This window comes from Colias eurytheme, chromosome 8, assembly GCF_061535395.1.
Source record: "Colias eurytheme isolate Ceu_HAF_F1 chromosome 8, ilColEury1 Martin Lab GWU primary, whole genome shotgun sequence".
In the NCBI taxonomy this organism is placed as follows: Eukaryota; Metazoa; Arthropoda; class Insecta; order Lepidoptera; family Pieridae; genus Colias; species Colias eurytheme.
In genome coordinates, this window is record NC_142987.1 from 4236882 (window position 1) to 4262993 (window position 26112).

Consider the following 26112-nt stretch of genomic DNA (forward strand, 5'->3'; position numbering starts at 1 on the left):
TAAGAGAAATATAAATTGGTTATATTTGTCGATTCAATTTCACACTATTATGATTTCGTATACAATTGGATATAATATTATCTTTTCTAGTTTTACGATACGAAAAGACTTTGTAAATGTAACAAAGACGTCTGTACCACAACGAAAAGCTACACGCCGCCTTTGTCTTGTCTCCTTATAATTGCTTCTTGTTCATTGAACTGCATACTTTCTTATTGAGTTATAAATACTCTATTATTTGTTCCTAATTCATTGGAATCAGGAAAAATGCAATGATAATGTGTTTAGTATCAAGACGACATAGTAGAGTTCAATTAGGTATTAAATACATACATATCTTTACACACTTATTCAACTAGTTAAATTCTTGCTACCAAATAAGTACACTGAAAATAGAATTTTCACAAAATATGTAACCAATAGTTCATCCTTAAGGAAGGATTATAAATTTATAAAAATATTAGATACACAGTTCAGATATAATAAGGCATATATGTAATCGAAGTTCAATTTATTTAAGAGACATTTAGTCTGATTCTCATCGGCATCCATGAAAATGGAACTGTCATAAGCGGCTTATACGAGTAGATATCGAATGGAGCTAGTGGCAGGTATAAATAGCTTGCCTTAACTAGTTGTAGTATTGAAGCGATTAATCTGACTCCCTATTAAATGCGCCCTAGATATACCGTGCTTCGGTATAAAATTCTACGCTTTAGATAATATAAAGATGGCAATTTTTCTAGAAGGTTTTTTTGTGTGGTGTAGTAAATTTCTATACACACAAAATATAGTATTACTATTTTAATCAGGAACGATGTTTGTAAGTATCACTAATAATTGTACATATATAAAAAAATATAGACTAATGAATATTACTTGAAATATCAGAAAAGAGTATAGATATAAAAATGTAGAGTACCTGGAAAATGGAAACTAGACTTAAAATGGTCTTGCCAATTAAAATAAATTTAAAATATTCAATTCATATTTGGAACAAACCGTTAGATATCAGCGGCTATTTGGGTCAATATCAAACTAATAAGATTGTTTGAATAGGCATTTCAGTTATGTATTGAAATTAAAGTTTTAACTTTTAAGCTTTATTTTTTATAGCATTTTCAATCATTTTATTTGTGATGCAAAGTAATATCGTTCAATATTTTTCGTAGAAAGATGAATACAGCTATTTAAACTTTTTTTAATTAATATCTAACATTAAAATAAAGTAGGTATATAATCTACTCAAACATTGTAAAACTTCAATATTTTATTGTCTAAACTCTTAGAACTAGAGATGCTTCTACAGTACGGTAACCTTAGACCTCATTTGTATTGACCTTTGAGCTGATATTTAGCAGCCCATTTATAACGTTCTGGGTCAAACAAAAGTAGATAATAATTACATTTAGTGTACAATGCTAACGGGTTATGACGACTGCCGTTAATATCAAAGATTAAGCAACTCAATAAACTATAAATAGAAATAATATTATGAACGTACAATATGTATATGTGATTACAGTTTACATACTAAACTTTAACCAAATTGTTTTACTCTTGATTAAATGTGACCCGTGCTATATTAAAATTAATTAATTGATTTCACCAAAAATACATCAAACTTTTTAATTAACACATTTTCCAAGAATATTTTTGTCACAGTAAAATAATAATTTTAGTGCAAAATTAATTAAACCAGTGTACTGTACTATACAGGATCCTAGGAACCTTCAAATATTACTAAATACTAACTGGAATACCATATCTGTTAAATTATTCTAGTTTTACAAGGTCGTATATGTTGATAAAATTTATACAATATATTTATTCGATTACTCATTCAGAAAAGACGTAAAAATGTGGCTGTGGCTCCTTGGACTGATTTTAATATTTTGTTTTATGTTATTTTACGTGCGTTTAAGTAAATTATATAGTTATTGGAAAGTGCGTGGATTAGTGTATGAAAAACCGACACTAATTGCTGGAAGTCTTAGTTTTTTCACGCGAAAGAGTGTTTGGCAGTACTTCTATGATTTAAAAAAGAAACACCCAGATGATTACGTTGGAGTATTTTTGGGTATTCAACCAGCTCTAGTAGTGCAATCGCCTGAACTTGCGAGGAAAGTGCTATCTGATTCTGACTGTTTTCAAGATCGGTTTTCTTACTCTGGAACCGATTCGGATCCCGTCGGTTCCCTTAATCTTTTTGTAGTGAAGGTAAGGTTTATTAAATAAATAATGTTAAATATTTTTTGTACTACTACAGTTTATGTATTACAAAATTTATTGTAGTCTTATAAAATGCAATGCGAGTTACTAACTTAGCATAATTGTATTTATTTCCTAATTATATTGCTTAAGTAGATTTATTAATATCGTAGTGATCTGTTTATGGAATCATAAGCAAATGTATGTAATTCTAATTTGACTTTCACATTATTATTGATTAGGGACCATTAAGAAAGGAAATGCAACAAGCGCTTTCACCAATTTTCACAACATTGCGTTTGAAGAAATTGACAGACTTATTAAATATTAATTCACGGGAATTGACGGAGAAGATTGAAAGAGACTTTGTTAAGAAGAAAGAGCATGTGAACCTAAAGGTAATCTAGAAAATTTCAACTTGGTTTCTTTTTTATATTGTTACATTGCTTTTATAATGACTCAAAAACAAAATATTTAAATATAAACAGTGATGAATTAATTGTGTATTTTTAATAGTCTGTTTTATCCTAGGAACTAATGGCAATGTACATTTCGGATACATTAGCTTTTAGTGTTTTTGGAATAAAAGTGGGAACCTTAAACGATGACCAATCCCCACTATGGTATATAACAAAACACATGGCCAAGTGTTCTTTTATGAGGGGCTTGGAAATACTTACGGTATTCTTTATACCCGCTTTGGCGGAAATCTTAAGGTGAGCATTTTATTAAAAAAATGAAAGGGTTTTAATAATCAGATAAAAATATCAGTTACTTTCTTGCATTTGTACGAGTAGATACTATGAGATTGTGACGCACAAATGCATAAATTTACTGCAACTGAAAACAATACTTATTTCTTACATAGTATTAGATTTATTGTTTGTCGTGCACAACAGAGCGTCATAAACATACATTAAATTATATAACAAAATTTAATTGAATAATTTCTTGTCTAGAATGAAATTCTTTTCCGCCCCTGCTACCGACTTTTTGAAAAAGATGTTTAGAAGTGTTATTAATGAGCGTGAAGAAAGAGGAGAGAAGAATGATACAGATTTAGTGGGACACTTCCTCAAAATAAAAGAGAATTTTACAAGTGGCGCTGATGCTGGTAAACATTTTTTTAAAACAAATTTTTATAATCAATTCAATGATAAATATCTATGGCTGTTTCTAGCAGAATGTATACAATTTCATTATATGTATTAATTTTGACCTAACTTTTAATAATAAAAAAAAATATTTTTAAAGCAGAAAAAAGTCGATACAATGTAAAAACTTTTGTATTGTTAACACTCCATTATTGTTTACAGATCGAGGTGAAAATTTAATGGTAGCTCAGGCCGCAGCATTTATTATGGCATCGATTGAAACATCCACTTCAACACTTACTTATTGTTTTTCTGAATTGGCGTATCACCAAGAAGAACAGGTTTAATTTAAATACTGCTTTTATATGAATTTGTTTTAAGAACCTACATATTAATTATAAACAAAATAACTGATTCAAATTATAAACATAATAATTATTGATTAAGTACTCTTAATTCTAATTTAAGCGTTAGATACGAGTTCAAATATTTTCTAACATCTAGAGTGTAGTTAATATCTTAAGTTTCTATCAAGACAGACAATTCTCGGCAAAATATTAATCCTCTCATTCTGTATTCAAGGAAACACTTTACAAGGAAATTGACAACGCTCTTCGTCAAACTGGAAAACAAGTTCTAGACTATAACGATTTAGTGGAAATGAAATACCTTACTGCTACAATTAATGGTACGAAAAGTTTATAAGGCTTCCAAATATGAAGAAAATAATTAAGTACAAAGACTTGTCTTATTATCTATAATATATTGTTTTAATTCCAGAAACATTACGTAAATACGTGCCATTACAACATTTAGATAGAGTGGCCGTAAGAGACTATAAATTGACTGATAACGTCATCGTTGAAAAGGGTATTCCTGTATACGTGAATTTAGTTGCTCTTCATCATGATGAAAGATTCTTCCCAGAGCCAGAAAAGTGGCGCCCAGAACGATTCCTTGAAACGGCTGACTTTGATACTCTTAATTATACCTTTTTACCATTTGGAGAAGGACACCGGTCGTGTATAGGTTTGGATTTTTTTGTCAGATTATTTTGAAATACAATTTCTTCTCTTTCTCTTTTACTTAATCTCATAATATAATAATAGATTTAGCTCTTAATTAAACTCTTCAAAAGCTTTTTAGTATGTTTTAAAATAAAACTTCATTAATAATTAAAATATCTTTCAGGTAAACGTTACGGCATGTTGCAGCTTCGAACGGCCATAGCTCATGTGGTGCATAAATTTAGAATAGAACCAGCAATGCCGTATATTTTAGAAAGTGATCCCTACAGTATTGTATTATCGCCCAGTAATGGAGGAAGTGTCAAGTTTGTCGCAAGATAAACATAATTAGATAATAAACAGTTTTAGCAAATTGATTGGTATCTTGTGATGAAATTGGAAGAAATAGATAATATAATTGCTTTTGTTAATCTTATATATAAAAATGAATCGCAAAATGTGTTGGTAAGCGCATAACTCGAGAACGGCTGAACCGATTTCGTTAATTCTTTTTTTATTATATTCCTTGAAGTACGAGGATGGTTCTTACGTAGAGAAAACGTAAATATGTACCACGGGCGAAGCCGGGGCGGACTGCTAGTAAGAAATATAAATAGGTAGATTTTGTATTTAATGAGGATAATTAAAATTATCATTTTAACGTATTAATAAATGGATTTCTTGAAATATGATAGTACGAACAACACTATTAAATATATTCTATCAATAACAATATCATCATCTTTAATTACTAGACATAATATTATAACGTCACTAATGGACGAATTGTACCTATATTTTTTTTAAACATCTAAATTTTAGTAAATAATATTTCTGAACGTTCCGTTATAATTTTCTTGGCTTCTGGAAAATATTGTAATATGTTGATCCAGGAATCCAAAGATAGTGTCAAAATTCCAACCTAAAAGTAGTATGACATTATAATTAAATAAATAAGTATGTGAATGATAAGCTTTTGCCTGGGAGTTCGTTTCGAGAAATATTTTCTGTGAATCAATTTATCTGAGAACGAACTACTTGAACGGAGTTATACACTCCGAAGCGAAGTTAGTACCTACTTCTGAGAATTTTTCCACTGATATACCTTTTAAACAAACATTTTATTTCATCTCTTAGGTAGGTACAGGGCTATAGAACGACGTCATGGGGTATATATTATAGAATCATGAAATCCTGGGTTCGATTCCCACAAAAAGGTGTCACGGACTTGCGAAACGTCTATTATAATTAGAGTTATTAAAATTGTTCTAAAAAAAGCAGATGCGCAATACATCTCTCAAGTCCTACAACTCCAACGGTCACAGAAAATTGCAAAATTATTAAATAAATTAGATACTCAGAAAAAAGATATCCCTACTTCTGCGTAATTATATATTTTTACTCACTCTTGTATCAGCTCGATAAGAGAAACAGTGGCATATGCCCCTGTTCAGGCCCTGCATGATCCCAAATACATCGCCGGGCACCAGAACCTCGTGCGTTGTCTCCGTGAAGTCTGCCCTCACTGACAAGACTGATACAGTGCCACTCGCCACCCAATGCATTCTAGCCTCACTATCGCCAGCTACCACTATGTAATTTCCTGTGAGTATAAATTAAAAAAGATACATGTAAATTAGTAAGATACATGTTTCAGAAAAGGAGGTGAGCAGTTTTGCATGTTATAATTAGTTTTACTAAAGTATATAGAAGGGTCTACAGTCCATACTGAACGAACTGTTCGTGCAGCAAATAATTCGCGAGGCTACTTCTTTTATTTACTGAACATCTAATGGAGCTAGATAGATTTTTTTTAATAATAACCAAGAGGCTCACCAGGAAAATAAACTTTATAGTCCAAGGCGACAGTTAACTGACGAAGAAATGGTTCCCCGGTGTCGGCGAATACATAACAATTCCGCAAATGCTGACCGAACATTGCTGACATCAGGTCACATCGCAACACATACGGTGTTTTGGATAATAGTACTGGTAACTGATGAAAATGTTAATATTAATAACAAATTTCAAAGACCTTTAAATTTTATTACTTTTCTTATACTTAAATAATTATTATTTTTTACCTGCCTTCCTCTCTCGGTCACCCAAAGTTGTCGAACGTATGTCCAAAACTTTTTTGTCTGGTATTCTTGGAAATAAAAATATTTTATAGATTTCTAATCTTAATCAATTAATAGATAAAAATATTAAAATTACAGTAAGTATATCACATATTATTTAAATCAAATAGTACGTACAATATTATACAAATCGTGAATTTTAGTATGTGCTGATTAAATTTAATATAATATTTACAAACTGTATCTCCTAAATAAATAAATGTTCAGTAAATCCATTACTATCTGTTTGATTATAAAGTAAGTATTCATCTTTTTTATTAAATTTGCGAAATAATTTAACAATTAACTCCCTTATTAACTCCCTACTGAACTTAATACATTTATTAATTATACAAAACATAACATCCAAATCAACGTACTCGACAATCCCTGATTCTTCAAATAGTCAATTAGTTCCGTGGTCGCCATCCCATAGTTATTCAACGCATATTTAGACGAATAAGCAATTTGTATCGCCGTAGCAACGACGATTGCCGCCAAAATTTTACCACAGATAAGGCAAATGGCTAAAATGATCATCGAAATAGCTTCGCCCACTACGAACTCGTCGCCTCCAGTTGAAGTTAGTTCGGAAACTACTATATAGAAAGAGGTGGTGTAATCCCACCGCCTCTGTGGAGTGTCCCTGTAGGTAATTTAACTTTGAAAGAAACTTCAAATCATCGTTATTTCACTGGACTCTTATGTAAAAATAAAAAAAAGAATCTTTTGCATACAGAAAGCATTTAAATAAGTTAGAAGAACTCTTTATCAAGTAAAATACAAAAGAAATATAATTCATAAAATTAAGATAATTTTTTTTACATTTTTAACTCATCATATCCTATTAAAACAGGTCTGAAGGATTAATTTTGAGTGTTAAAAGAATAAAGTAATAAAAACTTTTTTCTTGGTATACATTTTCCTTATTCATCACTCTTATAATAAAAGTTTGGAGGCTTTCCTTATTAAGAACTTGCGAATAACGAAATATTTTAGTAGTATGATTATTTTTACTTGTTCGGGAAAGTTTAATGATTTATTTACTTACTCGTCGAGTAGATGCATTTTGAGGGTTCGTATTATACTGATCGGTGATATGGCCATAAGTGATAGCAACCAAATACAAGTTAAAGTATGGATTAATAGAGCTACAATGAATACCGTCATCGCTGTCTGCAAAATTAAGAACATATTTTCTCAATTAAAACTATTAATAATTAATATCATTGATTTATATTATCAAATCTACCAATTTATTTGATAAATGTTACATAATCTTTATTTGTACAACACACTGTATATTTATAAATTATATATATTGTATTTGTATCATACAAAATACGAAATTCCTTTACCGCGACATTCGCTACAGATTCCCAAACCAAATTAACTAGCAGTTCTAACGAGTAGCCGTGGGCGTAAAAAGAAAGTTTAGTTGAAAACATTATTATAAAGTTACCTGCAGAGTAGTGAGATTGTTCGTTAGTTCTGCTGACGTCTTGCGATAGAACTCCACCAGGTATTTGAGTCGAAACAGTTTGTTGACACGGAAGTAATGCATTGCGAACACTGGGTGCCTTCACACATAAAAGAAAATCATACTAATACATATTATACATGCGAAAGTTTGTATGTTTGTTACTCTCTCACGGAAATACTACTAAATCGAATACAATGAAATAGGACACACTATGGTAACTTGGATTAACATATAGGATAGGTTTTGTCTCGAAAAAATTAAAACGCGGGCGATTCCGCAGGTGCAAAAAGCTAGTTAAATAAAAAAATCAATTTACAAAATTGTTACATCGAACATAGACTTAGAAAAGTCAATCAGGAAAATCGAAGCTCGATGCAGACCGCAAAATCTTTGGGATTTCAAAAAAACCCGTATTTTGTTTCGCTTCGGTCGCCAAGCAATTGCAAACGAGGAAAGAGTGTCCTTTATCCGTTGCTAGTTGCAAGGGAATACTGTTTTGTTTCCACTGAAATTCCAATGAAATTTCCCCAAACAAAAAATTGCTCAATGTTTGAAAAGTCACATGTTAGTCTAATACTCTGTTAAGTTGATGTTGCTTACCATAAATAGATTTCTCACTACAATATATTAAAGGCATGTAAAAAATTGGCACGACTCACGGAAAACAGAAGCCAAACAATTCGAGCGGCAAGTTAGCGAGCAGATCGGTCCAAAGCCACAATTTATGTTTGTAATATCGCTTTCGGCATTTAACCGAATTCATTACCAGCTCGCCATGTCTGTTCACATACCCCTGTGATGGAGTGCCTAGCGTTATTCATTTACATTTGAAAATGCATTTTTTAATTATTTTATTTTAACAGTTGATTGCTTGAGAAGAGTGTAAATTTATATTGTGTGAATTTATAAGACGAAATACAAACACCCTAGAACTATTTTATATAAAAAGTGCTCATTTTCCTTGAAGAAAACTTATGTACATAATTTTATAAACCTTTAGCACATTACCTGATGCATGCTTAAATATATCTTCAAAAAGAAAAATATATCGCATACAGATTGTAACCAAAATATAATGTTACAATCGTTCAATGTAGTTACTTCGTATAAAGTCAAAATGTAGTTGCACGTTACCATGATACTAGTCAAATATCCAAATCCCTGAAACAAATTTTAGTTATGAATTAATAACTAATATCTATTTAGAGCAAGTTCCCAGAAAGAACCTGTGTGGTTTGGTCTATTCTTATAATAAGACTTGTCCACACCATACATGATAATAATAGACTAAACATTATTGAAGACGTTTCCTCATAGAAACTAGCTGACCCGGCAAATGATGGTTTTCCACTTAGGGATATAAATAGGAACATTTCGTTGTACAACCTATTGAATATACACAAAAAATTTTAAGAGTAGGTCTGGTTGCGTCGGGAGAATAAAGATGACAAACACATAAAAGTGACCATGAGATACAAAAAAAAGAAGTGACCACAAGTATAGGGATAATAACATTGAAATATGAGCAAAGGTTAATAGATATATGTCTAAAGAAATAATAACAATCGTAACCTGAAATAGCCTAGAGCCTGGTTTTAACAAATTATTGACATCCATGTAACTCTGGTAAGTCAGCACGCTGGCCGCAGACTTGGCCTGACTCACATTACTCGTAGATTGAGAACTACGTACTGATGTGGGACCAGCTGTTATAGGAGATTTACAAGCCATGATTGAGAAATGTGTATCGTTATAAAACTCTCTTTTGCCATGAATCAAATTGAAATTTGCTGCAAGCCAATTTTTCTAAAAATATAAATTGATAGGCACAGAAGTAATACACATAAAAAAGTGTTTATTATCTCGCAAAAAATAATGTTTTTACGAGATAATAACTGTATTATAGATTATAATATAATCATACAAGGGAAGAGAATAAATACTAATTTATGAAAATCAACCTGAAATTGAAATTGATAGATAAGAGTTAATAACATACCAAAGTCAAATCTACTAGATCCGCTTCTGGAATCAAAGCCTGTTCCTTGTGATGCATTGTCAAAATCAGAACCTTCTGGAAATATTACATTAAACTGAATGGAATAAAATGAATGAAACGACATGTTTAAAAGTCACGCTAGTCAGTTCCGTTGTAAAAAATTTGATAATATCTACGATTACAATTTTAATCCAGATGGATGTTTCCATCTGGATTAAAATTGTTTCCATCTGGATTAAAATTGTAATCGTAGATATTATCAAATGTACTACAACATTAAATTTGGTCTAGTCTTGATACGGCATATACTTTAAATCAGGTTCTTTTAGAAATACTTTTATAGGGAATAAAAAGTTCGGAAACTAATCAATATCGGATGAATGATGATGAAACTTTTGCTTCGATACTTTTTTGCCATTTTTGATATGCCTATTAAACTTTCCAGAAGATATTTTAAAACAAGTTACAGAACATAACTAAAGTTATTTAAAAGAACTTATTTTTATTTACCAGACGATTCATCATCTTCATTGTCCATGGATATGGGTAATATATAATCTTTGGAAACTTCAAACGCCTTTTGTAAAGGTGCTTGTATTTTTGGATAATATTTCACTAAGTTGAAGAACGTCTGCGAGGGTATTACGAGCAAATCTAGACTTCTACTTGCGTAAATAGCCACTTCGGAACTAGACATCGGTTGCTATGAAAACAGGGAGAGAGTAAAATTTACAAAACTATAAATAGGGTTGAAATGCTTTCTTTGAAATAACTTATTGTGGGATGAGAAACCCTTAAGTTTTGTATAAGATGTTACAGAATTAAAAATTAAAAATTATGTGAAAATAAAAATACTGTAGTTGAAATAGTAATATTAGTAGAAAGAGTCTTAACATTTACTAAATATAATTTTAAAACTTTACTTAAAAGTTCATATTGAAATAAAAATAAATTTAAGGATACACGATAAAAACACACAAAATAAGTACAAAATTAGAGCTTATCAAACCGTACAAATTATTAATGAACTCACTCCAGTAAAATTGCCAAACATGCCACCGGTTCCCATACACGTAATCATTTCATTATACGAGCTCAATACATCAACCTAAAAGAAAGATTAATACAGCAATTTATTCAGCAGGAAATAAAGGAAACAAATTACACCAATTACATTGAAATGTAGATACAACTTTTTCAAAACACAAAAACAGCATTTTTATCTGTTTTGGACGTTACGTAAGATATCACGTTGTTTGCTTAAATGCTAACGATATTTGTGTTTTTACTTTATAATCACCAAGTTTAAAGAAGAATTTGTCAGAAGTCACGTGAATTCCACGAATTTCTAGCATATTATTTTTATTTGGTTTAAACATAACAAAACATTAAAACAAAACCTTCCATACGTAGATATCACATAAAATTCAAAGCACACCTTTCCCCTGTAAATGATATAAATGTTCGTCTGTATATCTTTACACTGCACCACGGTATCGCCCTTCAGGAAGTACATTTCGTGGAGATGCTGCGTAATGACTCTGATAAAGGAACGCTCCACTTTACCGAACAGCGGCACCTCCCGGAGCGCTTTCTCGTACATGAACACTAGAGTGTCTTCCATCAACGCTGAGTTTAGACCGCGACAGATTTCCTAAAAATCGTTTATTCTTTGTGGATGGTATAAATTGATGTTATTCTTTGTAACGTATAATATGTGCCTATCTTTTATTTTATAGGAAAATTATTGGATGTTACAAGTTATTGCTTTATTACCCGACTGACAAAGGAGGGTTGTGTTTTTGGAGTTTAAGTATATATTTTCTTTGATAGACCATACAACCACAAGCGCTGCACGGTTATTGAACTATTAGGTGTCGATGTAATCATCAAAATTGTGGTAGTGAGCTTATAGGCTACATAAATTTGCAGTCTCGTTTTTTCTTTTCGTTATAATAAATCTTGTTTATAATATATTTTGTGATAATTTTCAGTTATACAACTGAATTTAGTCACAGGTGGTATTGGCAAATTTTACTGCCAATACATACAAAAATAAGAAAAGGTTTCGCACACCGTAATTAACGTCATTTGTTATGTAACCTCTGCGTGTGGCCTTTGGAGAAATATATGAAAAAGTCAATTGCGGCTGACCTTTTTGCTTGTGGTAATAATTTGTTCTTATTTATAGGGCGTTCAGAGAAATTGTGATATAATTATATGGACCTAGGTCTAATTTAATTTGTAAGTTTTAGTTTAAATATATTCCTGGATATAGAAGGTAATATATTAATTATTCGTACTTAAGCTGTATGACAAGGCATGTTAATACAAAAATACAATACGTACATACAATTACAACATAAAAAACTTGTGAATAACAGAGGTATTGATATTTCATGCCAAATTTAGGCAGGAACATAAATTTGCAAAAAAATATACCGTCAGCAAAACAATACAAAAGAAATACAAATCCCGACCTGTGGATTGCTCCCGTGCGTCCTCTTCCATACATATTCGAAATACTTCAACGTTTTCACAGTCAGTATGGGATCCACATTCTCTTGATACAAAAAGTTCTCCAAATCCCTCGTATTTTCCTAAAAGCAACGAGAACTGAGCTCATTAAAAGTAACTATAATTATTGTTGTACCGGCGTAACGTTTTTAATGACGAAAGTTTCGTTGCCTATATTTTTTATCTTGCCATGCTGGAGAATATTAAAACTTAATAATGTTTTGCAAAGTTAAATTGTATCGGTAGGTTATTTCGTGGCAAAGGTCGTTAATAGTTTAATGTGATCATTAAGATTTTGCAACTTAATGCGTTCTTTTTAGGGTTCCGTAGCCAAAATGGCAAAAACGGAACCCTTATAGTTTCGTCATGTCCGTCTGTCCGTCTGTCCGTCTGTCCGTCTGTCACAGCCGATTTACTCGGAAACTATAAGTACTACAGTGATGAAATTTGATGGGAATATGTGTTGTATGAACCGCTACAAAAATATGACACTAAATAGTAAAAAAAAGAATTGGGGGTGGGGCCCCCCATACATGTAACTGAGGGATGAAATTTTTTTTTTCGATGTACATACCCGTGTGGGGTATCAATGGAAAGGTCTTTTAAAATGATATAAAGTTTTCTAAAAAACATTTTTCTTAAAGTGAACGGTTTTTGAGATATCAGCTCTCAAAGTCGTAAAAAGTATGTCCCCCCCCCTCTATTTTTATAACTACGGGGTATAAAATTCTAAAAAAAATAGAGGTGATGCATGCTAATTAACTCTTTCAACGATTTTTGGTTTGATCAAAGTATCTCTTATAGTTTTTGAGATAGGTTGATTTAACTGTAATTTATTATATTTGCTGCTACGGAACCCTTTGTGCGCGAGCCCGACTCGCACTTGGCCGGTTTTATTTCAGTTTTCATTATTTACAACTCTACTGACCTACACTTTTTTGTTGTTATATTTTTGTAGTCAATTTGATGAAAGAAATAAATTTAGGAAATATTGAAATTAATTATAATGCAAGTGTATTTTTTTTAATTTTATATAAAAAAATATAAAACTAAAAAAAACTGTTTATGGTAGAATTCTATAACAAAAAAAAAATCTCTCTGGATCGAGTATATTCAAAAATATCTCTATCATTAATAAATTCACTTTAGAGGTACTATTGTTTTCAAAACATGTCTATAATTTCATATAAATTATAATCATATCACCCCCCAGTTGAGGACATATTGAAATACACATGCAACATACGTATTTATTTTTATCCCTTGTATCTGTCATGTGTATCTCAAGCCTTTTTAATATCCGCCCCCAGACGAATAGAGATTTATTTATCATTTATGATAGCATGAACGTCTCGCTTTTGATCTCGACTCTAATATAAAACCCATCTTCAGTTGACAACACCCACGATGCTATTATTAAAAAAAAATCAAAACGTTTTAAAGTACTTTATAGAGTAGCTCTAATGTATTTTTAATTTTATTTTTAGCGTCAATTAAAAAATCAATTTTGCGTTATATTTTACGGGTCGACTAGAGAGAGTATACTAATTGATGGTAATATGACGTGAACGTTATTAAATTTTTCTATTAATTTTTTCTGTAGATCGTAGGTAAGTATATTCAGAATATATTTTCCGTAGTGCTTTATGCGCTTGTTTGTTGCGAAAACCTCATGAAATATTGCCTTATTTTTCCGCATAGTTTTTAATGCTGATTTGAAAAATACTTTGAAGAAATTCTTTTCCCGACATAATGTAAAAATTTAACCATACATTACTTAAAATAAAACATCAAAGCATCTATTGGATTTTTTGCATGTTTCTGATATGAATGTATTCTTAGCGTTATTTATATGATGTGTACCAAGGTACCATTTATATCAAATTTCTTCCTATGTCTGATTAACTTACCTATAAAGTTACCTATATCTTTATTACTATAAGTTACCTATATCTTTTTAAACTCCATGGACCAACTTTGGACATTTGGGAATAATTTTTAATGTGAATTTGGCGAGTCTGCAGGATAACATACGGATTACAAACTATATATATACATATATTTCAAACAACATGAAATTACAATACAGGTCACAAGCTCAAACAGAATGAACGAAGTCGAATAATTATTATATAAGCTAGTAAAGATGTAATAAAATCTTACATTATGTTCGAGCAGAGCGTGTACTGCCGCTGATCTTGTAGAAGCAATGTGTCCAAACATGAACGCAAAGTAAAGGATTCCAGCTATTTGTAACACCATAGTGAGCCAAACGTCCACTGTATTAGCAACTACTACTGGTGTACAACCGCATCCTAGAGAATAAAGTAAAATTATTATAAGAGTCTTTCTTGATGTTTTGATAATAAAAAGAAAATCAGTCAGATACCTAACAATTTAATATAAGTGAGTATATTGTTCGACATTTATTGGAATTTATATTTTTAAGAATTGTTTGTACATGATGGGAATGACAGGAAAAGTTTCACTTTGTATTTGGTTAAAGTAGTAAAGCATGATTAAATAAATAAATTAAATAATTCATTCCAATCTCTGATTTACCCGTTACATACTTAATGATTCATACAAATACATGTTGGTTATAAACCGACACAATTACGCATTTACATTTATTTATAGTGTTTCTATGACCTACTTTCAGCCTATTTTAATTATTTCTAACAATTAATTTACCAACAAACACTTCGAACACCCAATAAAATATTCGTATGTATTCTGTTATTGCGTCTGAAACAAATTAATGTAGGTAATTAAAAGTAATAGGTATCGTATTTATTCTATTTATAAAGTATAAAAAGTATGATTTGGTTCACATATTAGAATATCTTATGAACTAAACATACTTACATCTTATTTCATTATTAGAATTTTGTGAAAGCAGAAAGACTTTGGAACAATTAACTAGAATATAATAAGACTTCTTATCCCTATAGGTCACACAGGAATTCATAAAGACGAAGGAGGTCGCAAAGTTTACTATTGTTATCACTAAAGGTAGGAACTTTAGCAGAACTACGACTTGATTCACACGCATTATATCACTTTCCCAGTACGAAAATGTGCTGGTTATTCGGGTTACCTGTGTCAGAATTGGTTTTATTTTTAAGTGTTAAAATAACTAAAATCTGTTAAAAAATAATCAAGTGCGATGTGGATAGAATTGATTTCATTGAAGCTGAACAATAATACCTATTATAAAGGGAAATAGATAGAGAAAACCAATTTAAAACATTATTTGAACTATGTAAAGCTACATTATCTTATTATAGGCAGTTATTACAGTAATAATTGTTTTCAAGGTACAAGTTGCAACTTCACGCCTAAAATACAAAATTAAATCTCTCGAAATGTAAACATATTTTGATGATCGGAAAGCTTTCGCTCAGAAAAACATTTGTGAATCAGTCATTGGGCATCTACGGAGCAAGATTCTAGTGCATTAGAAAACTACATAATTTTAGTACATATATTTTTTCCGTCAAATCACTTATATTAAACCTTTTCACCAAACAAAAACTTTTTACCCGACTGCCAAAGAAGGAGGGTAATGTTTTTCGAGTGTATGTAAGTATGTATGTATGTCTTTTCCTTTGTGACCACCTGTAGCCTAAACGGCTTGATGGATTTTGATGTATGAGGTATCGTTAGATTTGTCTTGATTACGGGAGTGTCATAGGATACATTTTATCCTAAAAGTCCCACGGGATAAAGACATAATAATATTTTTTCTAAATTTCCCTTTAAAAAAATATGTATGCGGTATCATTAGATTCATTTCAATCACTCTTTTTTTAGTGTGCAGTCGGGTATTTTGTTTTTTTAATAATTTACTTGTATCATTCAGCTGTATTTAGTCTGGCCAAATTTTATCTCAGTGCCAAAATATAAGTCGAGATATCGCAGTAATTTGCGACTAAAGCGGGTATTTTAAAAATTCTGGATGCACAGGAAATAAATTGGATTGGCTTGCACCTGGGTTTTACCACACTACCATAAAATATGAACGTTGAAATAATAGCATATTTACCGTGGGAATTTTGTATACTATACGATGTAGGTTTTAAAAAAATATCTTACGATTAATGTCAGTTACTTTTTGCACTTAGTTATCTATAGCATATGAGGTACCTATTAGTAACTCGTACTACGTGAAAATATATTATCAGTAAAGAATCATCAAATAATACACATACAAGTACCTAGTAAATTAACTTACCAATAACATTCTATTTAGACGATATAGATCAAGATCCGAGTGGTCATTTATTATTCTCAGCTGAAAATTGAAGTACCTACATATTAATTTATATATAAATTATTTTAGAGCTAATATAATTAAAAGTATCAAAAACATTGTACATAGTGAAACCTGATTGAATATAAACTTAAAAATCAGTAATTATAAAACAACTCTATACAAACCAATTCTTCAAAAGGAAATACGCTCAAAATATCCAATATGAACGCATGTTTTAGATATCGAGAAACAGTGAGTAGAGGATGTGTTACCAATAACGATTTGTCATTATAGTATGCCACATAAGCCATTACAATAATATCCAAGTAAAGAAATATGTCCATCCAGTTATAACCACCGCCGAATTTATTTTGTTTCGTCTGAAATAAGTTTAATCTATTCCTAAATAGTAAACATAACCTAATATTTACCACAAGTCACAAGACAAATTTTAAATTGATGGTGATTGAAATTTGGTAATTACGGCGTCGACTGGTAACTTTTACTTCAATTTAGAAACTTAACAAGTTCTAGATATTGAAAGATTAATTTATTCAACTAGGCTAAGCTTTGGTAGCGCTTTTTAATGAAAATCTCGATTAGGTTATTGTTATTCAATTAAGAAAATAATGAAATTATTTTTTCTATGTCGTCACAACGACAAATACCTAAAACTATAGAAGCAGTTTAAACATTTACACTTGAAAATGTATAATATCACAAAAAAGTTCACGATTAAATAATACCACAGAGTTTATTGACCTATAACATACAAATATTACAAATCGGAATCGGTTATAAATGTTGTTTTCTTGTTGGTATAGTCAATAAAAACCCAGGTGCACGTTTTACAAGAAAAACTTTATTAAGATGAAAAATATACGTGTTACACGAGCAATGTCCGCAGAGAAGAGGAAGTACAAAACAAAATGTTGCCATTACATGAAAAGTGACCACAGATTATTGAAGGCGCAAATTTATTACAACACTCCTCCTAAATTAATGCCTTCAGAATGCAACAATTTTACAATTTTACAGAAATTTAACTTTTACTGTTAAAAACAAACACATTATAATTACTACACGGTACACAAAAGTTTACATTTACTGCATAGCTCTCATTTAACGTTTGCTACAATACTCAACAATCTTAACTTCATACAAAACAAATAAAAGAAACAACTTAACATTTTCAAAAAGAAAACTAATAACTTAACACTTGATATTTGTTAGAATTCTAACAGACAGTTTACAGAAACAGTTTTACCTTTTATACACAGAAATACATGAAATTAATAAAAATAAACAAAGTTTACATTGGCTTATACAATATAAATAATCAAGTGTTACTGGTTACAATATTGAATTCCAATTTTGTCTCTCAGATAACTAAATTTTACTTTAGACAGTGGTTTGGTAAAGATATCAGCAAGTTGCTCATCGCTACATACATAGTTTAAATCTATAACTTTACTATAATATTTCTCTTTAATAAAATGAAATTTAATATCTATATGCTTACATCTTTTATGAAAGTTTATGTTTTTTATTACACTTATGGCACTTTGGTTGTCTAAGTTCAAACATACTGATTTTTGATTAAATTCACCTATATCACATAACAATTGCTTAACCCACATAGCCTCTTTGGTCGCAGCGCAGGCTGCCATGAATTCAGCCTCGGTAGTGGAGAGGGCAACTGTCTGCTGCCTTTGAGAAGCCCATGTGACTGCTCCTCCATTCCTCATAAAGACATATCCCGTGACTGAACGTCTAGTGCTGGGGTCGTTTGCATAATCGGCATCACTATAGCCAACGATTGTGTTAGGTTCAGACATTGGAGTGTAACATAGACCATAATCTTTAGTCTCTTTTAAATATTTAAAGATTTTCTTAACAGCGCTCCAATGGTCTTTGTCATAAGAATTTAAAAAACGGCTTACCAAACTCACAGCATATGAAATGTCAGGTCGGCTTACTGTAGCTAGATGCATCAATGAACCAACCGCCTCTCGATATGGAATGTTCCTTTCATTTTCCCCTTCTCCTTTTTCTAGTTTTAAATGTGGATCAACTGGAATGCTGTTGGGATTACAATTATATAAATTAAATTTGTTTAATAACTTTTCAATATAACTTGACTGATGTATGAAAATATACTTGTCACTTTTCTCTATTTCCATACCCACAAAGTTTCTGAGTGAGCAAGTTTTAATTTCAAATATTGATTGTAAATCATTAATCAACTCCTTTAATGTTGATTCATCTTTTGAAAATAATAATCCATCATCAACATACAGACATAGGTAACATTTTTCTCCATTGATAGTGCCAATATACACACATTGATCAGCTTTACTATTAACTAGTCCAAATTTCTTTAAAACAGTATCAAATTTAGAGTTCCAGCATCTGGAAGCCTGCTTTAAGCCATATAAAGATTTATTAAGCTTACATACCTTGTTTGCATCATAGGTTAAGCCCTCTGGTATGGTCATGTATATGTCTTCTTCAAGCTCACCATACAGGAATGCTGTTTTAACATCTAGCTGTATTATCTGAAGATTCTGTTGGACAGATTCTGAAAGTAAAATACGTATGGAATCATACCTGACTGTCGGAGAGAATGTTTCCTGGTAATCGATACCTTTTGTCTGTGAATATCCTTTGGCACAAAGCCTTGACTTAAATCTTGGACCTGTAGTTTCCTCTTTAATGCGAAATACCCATTTACAACCAATTATTTTCATATCAGGGGTTTTATCCACTAAAGTCCATGTGTTATTTTGTTGATGAGAATAAAGTTCTTCGTTAATTGACTTTATCCATTTAGCAGCATCAACAGAATTAATTGCTTTTTCATAATTATCAGGAACTTCATAATCTGGTTGATCTCCATAGCACAGGTAAGAGCTTTCACTTTTATTTTTAATATTTAAACATTGCCTTCTTGTTCTAATTGTTACATTTCTTTCAGGTGGAGATTCTATATTTTCTTCGGGGATGTATTCGCTGTCTGATTGTGATTTATATTCAGATATATCATCCGACGAGTCATATTCAATTTCTTCTACATTCTGAGTTTTATTTAAACTTTCATTTGTGGCTAATTCAATAGGCACATAATCTCTTTTCACTGTTGATTCTAAGAATATGGCGTCTCTGCTTTTAATTGCTTTTCTTGTATTAGGCGCTATAAATCTGTATCCTTTAGAATTATCACAGTATCCAATAAAAATTAATTTTTGCGATTTAGAATCAAGTTTCTTTCTTCTTTCTTTCGGTAAATGAACCATAGCTTCGCACCCAAATGTACGCAAGTGGCTTACCTTGGGTTTCATACCAGTCCACATCTCTTCTGGTGTTTTATAAGATAGCGATCTTGTCGGAGAGCGGTTAACCAGGTACGCAGCTGTGTGGATTGCTTCAGCCCAATAGACTTTAGGTAAGTTTGCATTTAACATCATACATCTGGCCTTTTCAATTAATGTTCGGTTCATACGTTCTGCTGTACCATTTTGTTCTGGTGTGTATGGTGTAGATGTTTGGTGTACTATGCCAGCACCTTTAAGAAAATTTGAGAAATTATCATTTACATATTCCAATCCATTATCTGATCTGAGAATTTTAATACGACGGTTTAACTGATTCTCTACTTGATTCTTAAAATCCTTAAACTTTTCCAAGACCTCTGATTTACTAAACATGGTATACACAAATACCTTCTTTGAGTAGTCATCGAGAAATGTCACAAAATATCTAGCTTTTCCTAAAGACTGAGTTTCCATTGGTCCGCAGACATCTGAATGGACTAATTCAAGTAGATCTTGGCTCCGAGACCCTTGACTTTTAAAAGGTAAACGAGATTGTTTTCCTTCTTGACATGTTATACACTTGACATTTTCTTTAATATTACTTAACTTTAAGTCAGCGGTATTATCGGCTAACTTCTTCATTGTCTGAAAGTTCAAATGACCCATTCTCTGGTGCCACAGGTAAGTATCTTGCTTGATTACATCAGATATGCATGCATAGCCACCAGGCATATTTAGGCGATACATATTATTAATCAAATTTGCTGTAGCTACAATAACATTTTTATTGTTCAGTATAGTACAACCATTCTTATTAAATTTTACTTGGCCACCATTGTTAACAATTTGACTTACAGAAAGCAGGTTTGTAGCGAGTTCAGGTACATATAAAACATTTGTAAATAATATTTCATTTTCATGGCCTCTATCGTTAAAAACACTCAAGCTAATTTTTCCTGAGCTTTGAACAGGTAGTGTTTTGTTGTTTGCAACTTTAATTGATTTAATATTTGAAGTATATTCCTCTATGAATAAGTTTTTATGTTTTGTCATATGTGCAGAAGCGCCAGAATCAATATACCAGTAATCAGAGCACTCAGAAGATGCTATAAATACAGCAGCATATGATGACCTGCTGGTCGGTTTATAAGAAATCTTCCGATCATTATTTACTGTATTTGATTTACACTCAGGACTTTTATGACCATATTTGTTGCATGTATAGCAGCGGGGGCCTTTAGAATAGCTTTTACATTTATTATTAAATCTCTGACTTGAAGCAAAAGCTCTATCACTATTTGATTGTTTGACATCCTGTAATAATTTTGATTTGACGGAGTCTGATGAAATTTTCATGCCTGAACTTTCTATAGCTATAATCATTGGTTTATAAGTTTCAGGTAGACCGGAAAGCAGCATGGTGCCGAGCCACTCATCATCTACTTGAAAACCAATATTTCTTAATTTATGAGCAGTAGTCATAATTTTACTCACGTATTCCTCAACGTTCGGACATCCCTCAAGCGTTGTGTTACATAAGTCACGCAGAAGACCAACTCGCCGTGTCAGCCCGGAGTCATCGAAGACACGAGACAAATTTTCCAGACTTCTTTCGCAGTTTTAGCTTCTTGTATGTGCACATAATTTACCGGATCAACTAAAAGAATGATCTTTGATCTTGGTTTTGTATCTTTTCTCTTGTCCAATGTCTGATCATCCACAATGCAGTCCCACAGTTCTTCGTGTTGAAGATATGTTTGGACAGCAAAACGCCATGTGGCGTAATTATCGCGGCCTGTTAATTTCTCAATTAATGCCAATGTGTTTGACGACATACTGATATTGTTGTTGAAAGAACTTTACCACGAATCTTTACACTTCAGAACACGTGGCGTGACCGGTACAATTATTGTTACTTTTTCTTCGTAGGTTTTTATACTGATTGACTATATTTTGTTTCGTAGTCTGGGCCCATAACCTGTTGTTTTCTTGTTGGTATAGTCAATAAAAACCCAGGTGCACGTTTTACAAGAAAAACTTTATTAAGATGAAAAATATACGTGTTACACGAGCAATGTCCGCAGAGAAGAGGAAGTACAAAACAAAATGTTGCCATTACATGAAAAGTGACCACAGATTATTGAAGGCGCAAATTTATTACAACAATAAATATGAATATGCACTCACAGCAATATTATACGGGATCATCAGTGAATAATGTATGGCAATCAAAAAGCGCAACGCACACCATCCTTTTAAAAATAATCCATGAGGCGTAATAGTACCAGGCACAAATACATACCGTATGTATCTAAAATGTACAATATTTATTGAAATACAATGTCGGGATTAGTTTCAATTACGTGTATAGAGATTGATCTCAAATCGATATTGAAAGATGGGAAATTGAATATGATTACCAAACATGGAACGACGTAGACATCGCTTGTTTAATATTAATTTTTTAATAGAGGATTTTTTCTCGCATATTATCATTTTTGAATACAAACACATGTGTGAATCTACTGTCATAATAAGGTTTTCGTCGGTCTGTCTATGTTTTTTATATTCCTATCTACTTGTGGGCACACAAGTGAAGAAAAATATTAAACGTTAATATTATTTTAAAGTCTTGTAACTGATAACAACAACAAAGCTTTCGAAACAATATAGTCTAGTATATTACCAATACTTTACTTTTATAAAATATAAATTGAACTTTATAAAACCGAATCTTAACTATGCATTAACACAACTCACTTCATAATTCCCAAGTTTTCAAAGGCTTCTACGTACTGTAGCTTTTCTCTCCGACCACTCAATATAACGAAACTTTCCTTTATTTCTTGCTGAAATGTAACATGTATTATATTTTATTCCTTCACAATTCAGCACAAAGTGCACGACATGTATGCCAAGTTACGAGGTTTATAACAAAGATGGAATAAAAATAGAATAAAATCAAAATAAAATAGTGTGTGTATGAATTCCCACGTCCGCTTGTAGGGCGGATGCATTATACATCTGTTTCACTGATCGACTTTCTTTACGTTCAAGTAGGTGATCTGCCTTCTGTGTCCTGTTAGTATTTTTCGCGAGATCGGAAATCGAACCCAAGAGGAAGGGAGGGAACTGAGGGGTCAGTTCAACGTTCGCGCGTGAACCAACTAGGATAAAATTAAATATAATAATAATAAATACTTTTTATAAAAAGTTACAAGGACAGTAATAGCAATAAATATGCAGTGCTTATGTAACTGATCGCTATGGTATATTTCAGTTAATCAAAATAGTCACAAAAAATGACAAAGTAGAAGAAACTATTGCTTAGGCGGGATCACAGGTAAACAAGACGCTAAGTGTTGCCGCGGATTGGCAAAAAACAACGCAGCTTCGCCTTGTGATCAAAATTTTTCCTATTCTTAAAAAAACACATTTATAAACAGCTTTTGAATTATATGAAACTAAATATTAAAAATCCAAAATTGTTAATCTAATAATAACATAACAAAAACGATATTTACCGCTATTCTATTAGTTTTAGCGTCTATTCTGCCGACTAGGAGCTTAGCGTCCTCAAACTGCGACGCCTGTCGGCGTATCTCGTCGTCTTCAAGAGTCTAGCGAATGGAAACATTAATAATTTTCCAAGCACTTACACTTACAATGAGTGGATTACGTGTATGCTGCATGACTATTGACTATTCTATGCTGGGATTATTGGATAGCACGTTTGCGCTTGGAAAATGGTACTGGAAAATTCTATAGATGGGGGATAGTTATGCTAAAGATGTATGGGAAGGATCTATTTTTAACGATTTTGTTGAGGTCTTTCCTTTCATTTATCTGTTTATTTAAACTTGTATTACATTGGCGTGATAAGAAATGAAAATTTTATCAGCAATTTTTTCTTCCAGTGCGTCAGAACAATTAGTTTATTGGTCCTTATAATAAAATTGATTGGGGTTTTTATACCCTATTTATTATATTACTATATTTCCGCCCGCGGCTTCGCCCGCGTTTTCAAAGGAAAACCCGCATAGTTCCCGTTCCCGTGGGATTTCCGGGATAAAACCTATCCTGTGTTAATCCAAGTTACCCTATATATGTGTGCTAAATTTCATTGTAATCGGTTCAGTAGTTTTTACGTGAAAGAGTAACAAACATCCATACATCCATACATCCATACTTACAAGCTTTCGCCTTTATCATAGTATTATTATATTATCTACTATTCAAACATCAAAACTGCATTCTACCTACAGACTACAAACCAGTCAAACTAAACCCAGTTTAATCTCCACATATCAGTGAACAGTTTCATTTCCGCGGCAGCATATTAAATGCATGAATCATACCGCGATAATAGCGTGAGTGATGTCGGGGAAGGTGCTCCAGCATTGTACCAGGGCAGTGTACTCCAAATGCAGTAATATGCAATTTGTCGTTGTCAGCACGGTGTATACCTGGAATTAGTTCGCGGTATTGCTGCTATGCTGTTATTAGAGTTGATTCATTGCGTCCTTGTGCGGTTTTTAGTGTTTATGCGGGTGTTAGCGAATGTTTGTAGTACTGAATGTAGGAAAGGAATAGGAGAATAATCGGTAAAGGAGTTCCAAATGTTGCAATGAATGATCAACGAAGAGATAAACTACTTAAATTTAGGTATGGATTCCATTTTAGTAATCTGATTTCACATTGTATGTGTTTAGATTCATTATAGTAAATATTATAAATTATTATTTTTAATACGAATATCTCATACTTTAGGAAGTCCATATAACATTTCAGTGCTGCCGAAGAAATCCCCCGGATGAACTGATGACACAACTTTTCCCATGTTATTGAGTTTGTTACAATAACCCTGTAAATAAACAACAAATATTGCAATTAATGGTATTTTGCTATTTCAGTGTGGTTTTGAGTATCAACATAGCACTAAGTACCTTTAATTATTTGGTACCTATAGTTGATACAATTTATAAATGATTTTTATGTAGGCGCGTAAATAAACTTAATTTTATAAAAATATATTTTACCATTGTTCATAATCCAAATTTAAGTCTTACTCTATTAATTAAACTGCCTACTATGCTTTCAGGAAGTTTTCATATTGAAACAACAGACCATAGGAAAAAACAAACGATCACATACCTATTATTTTAATTGCACATAATATGTAGTATAACTTAGTTGAGATATTGAAATATTTACCTTCTGTATTATGTACATATCCCTTCCAATATCACCAGCATGTTGTACTATTTCGTTATCGGGTAGTACAATTATTTTAGTATTTGCCACAACAGTTTGTAAAAAATCACGACTGCAATCCTAAGAACAATATTGTATTGTTATTTTAGAATTTATTTTATTATTTTAAACTTATTTATAACCAAATATGAAAAGTTACAACACAAATCCTACATTTTCTGAATATTTTTAATTTTAAAAACATTACATAAGAATTAACGCAACGATTAAAAAAGTTTTAAGTTCCCGCCATTGTGAAACTTTTTTTTTAATTCACAGGCTATGGCAACGTGCGTTTACCGATACCACAGATAAGTAAGGCATACTATGTCATTCTAATAAACTGTTTTTTTTAAGAAGATTTTAATAATTAATAACTTTAATTTTAATAATAAATAACTTTAATTAATTGTGGCAACGAAAATTAATTTTACCTGAAACAAAGGACAACAAAGCAACGTATCCATCATTTCTATGGCTGAAATTTCTTGTTGTATATTGCTTGACATATCTTTAAATATTTCTTGACAAGTTACAGCACTATTGTAGTACCTAAATTATAAAACAATGTTTTTGAAATATAAATAGAACATCATGCATTGCCAAAAAAGGTACATACCATTGCACACAAAAGAATTTTTTTACTCGTGATTTGATTTTTCCACTGACGTGATTTACAGAGAGAAAATAGAATAATTCCCTCATAGAATCCTGTTGAAAACAATAATGTAATTTTAAAATAGTATAATATATTCTTGCCATATAAAAAAAAAACAATATCCAGATAATACAGCACGCACGTCCATTGATTTCTAAATCTACCATCAGAATAAAATATTACTAATACATGTTGACA

General features: G+C 31.5%; 2 protein-coding genes across 2 annotated transcripts in view; one reads left to right on the forward strand and one right to left on the reverse strand.

The window, feature by feature from the left end:
• The first annotated feature begins 1844 nt into the window (after positions 1-1844).
• On the forward strand, positions 1845-4687 carry LOC149906422 (cytochrome P450 6j1-like). Its single transcript, XM_090104508.1, has 8 exons — positions 1845-2220; positions 2454-2609; positions 2743-2927; positions 3171-3325; positions 3528-3646; positions 3888-3993; positions 4086-4334; positions 4497-4687. Exons 1-8 carry the CDS (start codon positions 1861-1863, stop codon positions 4652-4654), a joined length of 1488 nt encoding a protein of 495 aa, XP_089960634.1. The 5' UTR covers positions 1845-1860; the 3' UTR covers positions 4655-4687.
• A 436-nt stretch (positions 4688-5123) lies between these two features.
• The window catches only part of LOC149906423 (uncharacterized), a 31111-nt gene continuing 10122 nt past the window's right edge, over positions 5124-26112 (reverse strand). Inside the window, exons 19-46 of the mRNA XM_090104509.1 lie at positions 25876-25967; positions 25691-25808; positions 25218-25337; positions 24769-24867; positions 24362-24469; positions 23528-23623; positions 22764-22852; positions 22191-22314; positions 16875-17069; positions 16669-16728; positions 15300-15531; positions 15126-15179; positions 14595-14746; positions 12395-12514; positions 11353-11568; positions 10948-11022; positions 10425-10617; positions 9915-9989; positions 9488-9621; positions 8924-9076; positions 8575-8708; positions 7895-8012; positions 7484-7608; positions 6813-7078; positions 6397-6461; positions 6149-6308; positions 5719-5915; positions 5124-5234 (exon numbers count right to left, since the gene is read on the reverse strand). Of these exons, the coding sequence (XP_089960635.1) occupies positions 5124-5234; positions 5719-5915; positions 6149-6308; positions 6397-6461; positions 6813-7078; positions 7484-7608; positions 7895-8012; positions 8575-8708; positions 8924-9076; positions 9488-9621; positions 9915-9989; positions 10425-10617; positions 10948-11022; positions 11353-11568; positions 12395-12514; positions 14595-14746; positions 15126-15179; positions 15300-15531; positions 16669-16728; positions 16875-17069; positions 22191-22314; positions 22764-22852; positions 23528-23623; positions 24362-24469; positions 24769-24867; positions 25218-25337; positions 25691-25808; positions 25876-25967 (3681 nt within the window). The remainder of the gene's footprint in view (positions 5235-5718; positions 5916-6148; positions 6309-6396; positions 6462-6812; positions 7079-7483; positions 7609-7894; positions 8013-8574; positions 8709-8923; positions 9077-9487; positions 9622-9914; positions 9990-10424; positions 10618-10947; positions 11023-11352; positions 11569-12394; positions 12515-14594; positions 14747-15125; positions 15180-15299; positions 15532-16668; positions 16729-16874; positions 17070-22190; positions 22315-22763; positions 22853-23527; positions 23624-24361; positions 24470-24768; positions 24868-25217; positions 25338-25690; positions 25809-25875; positions 25968-26112) is intronic.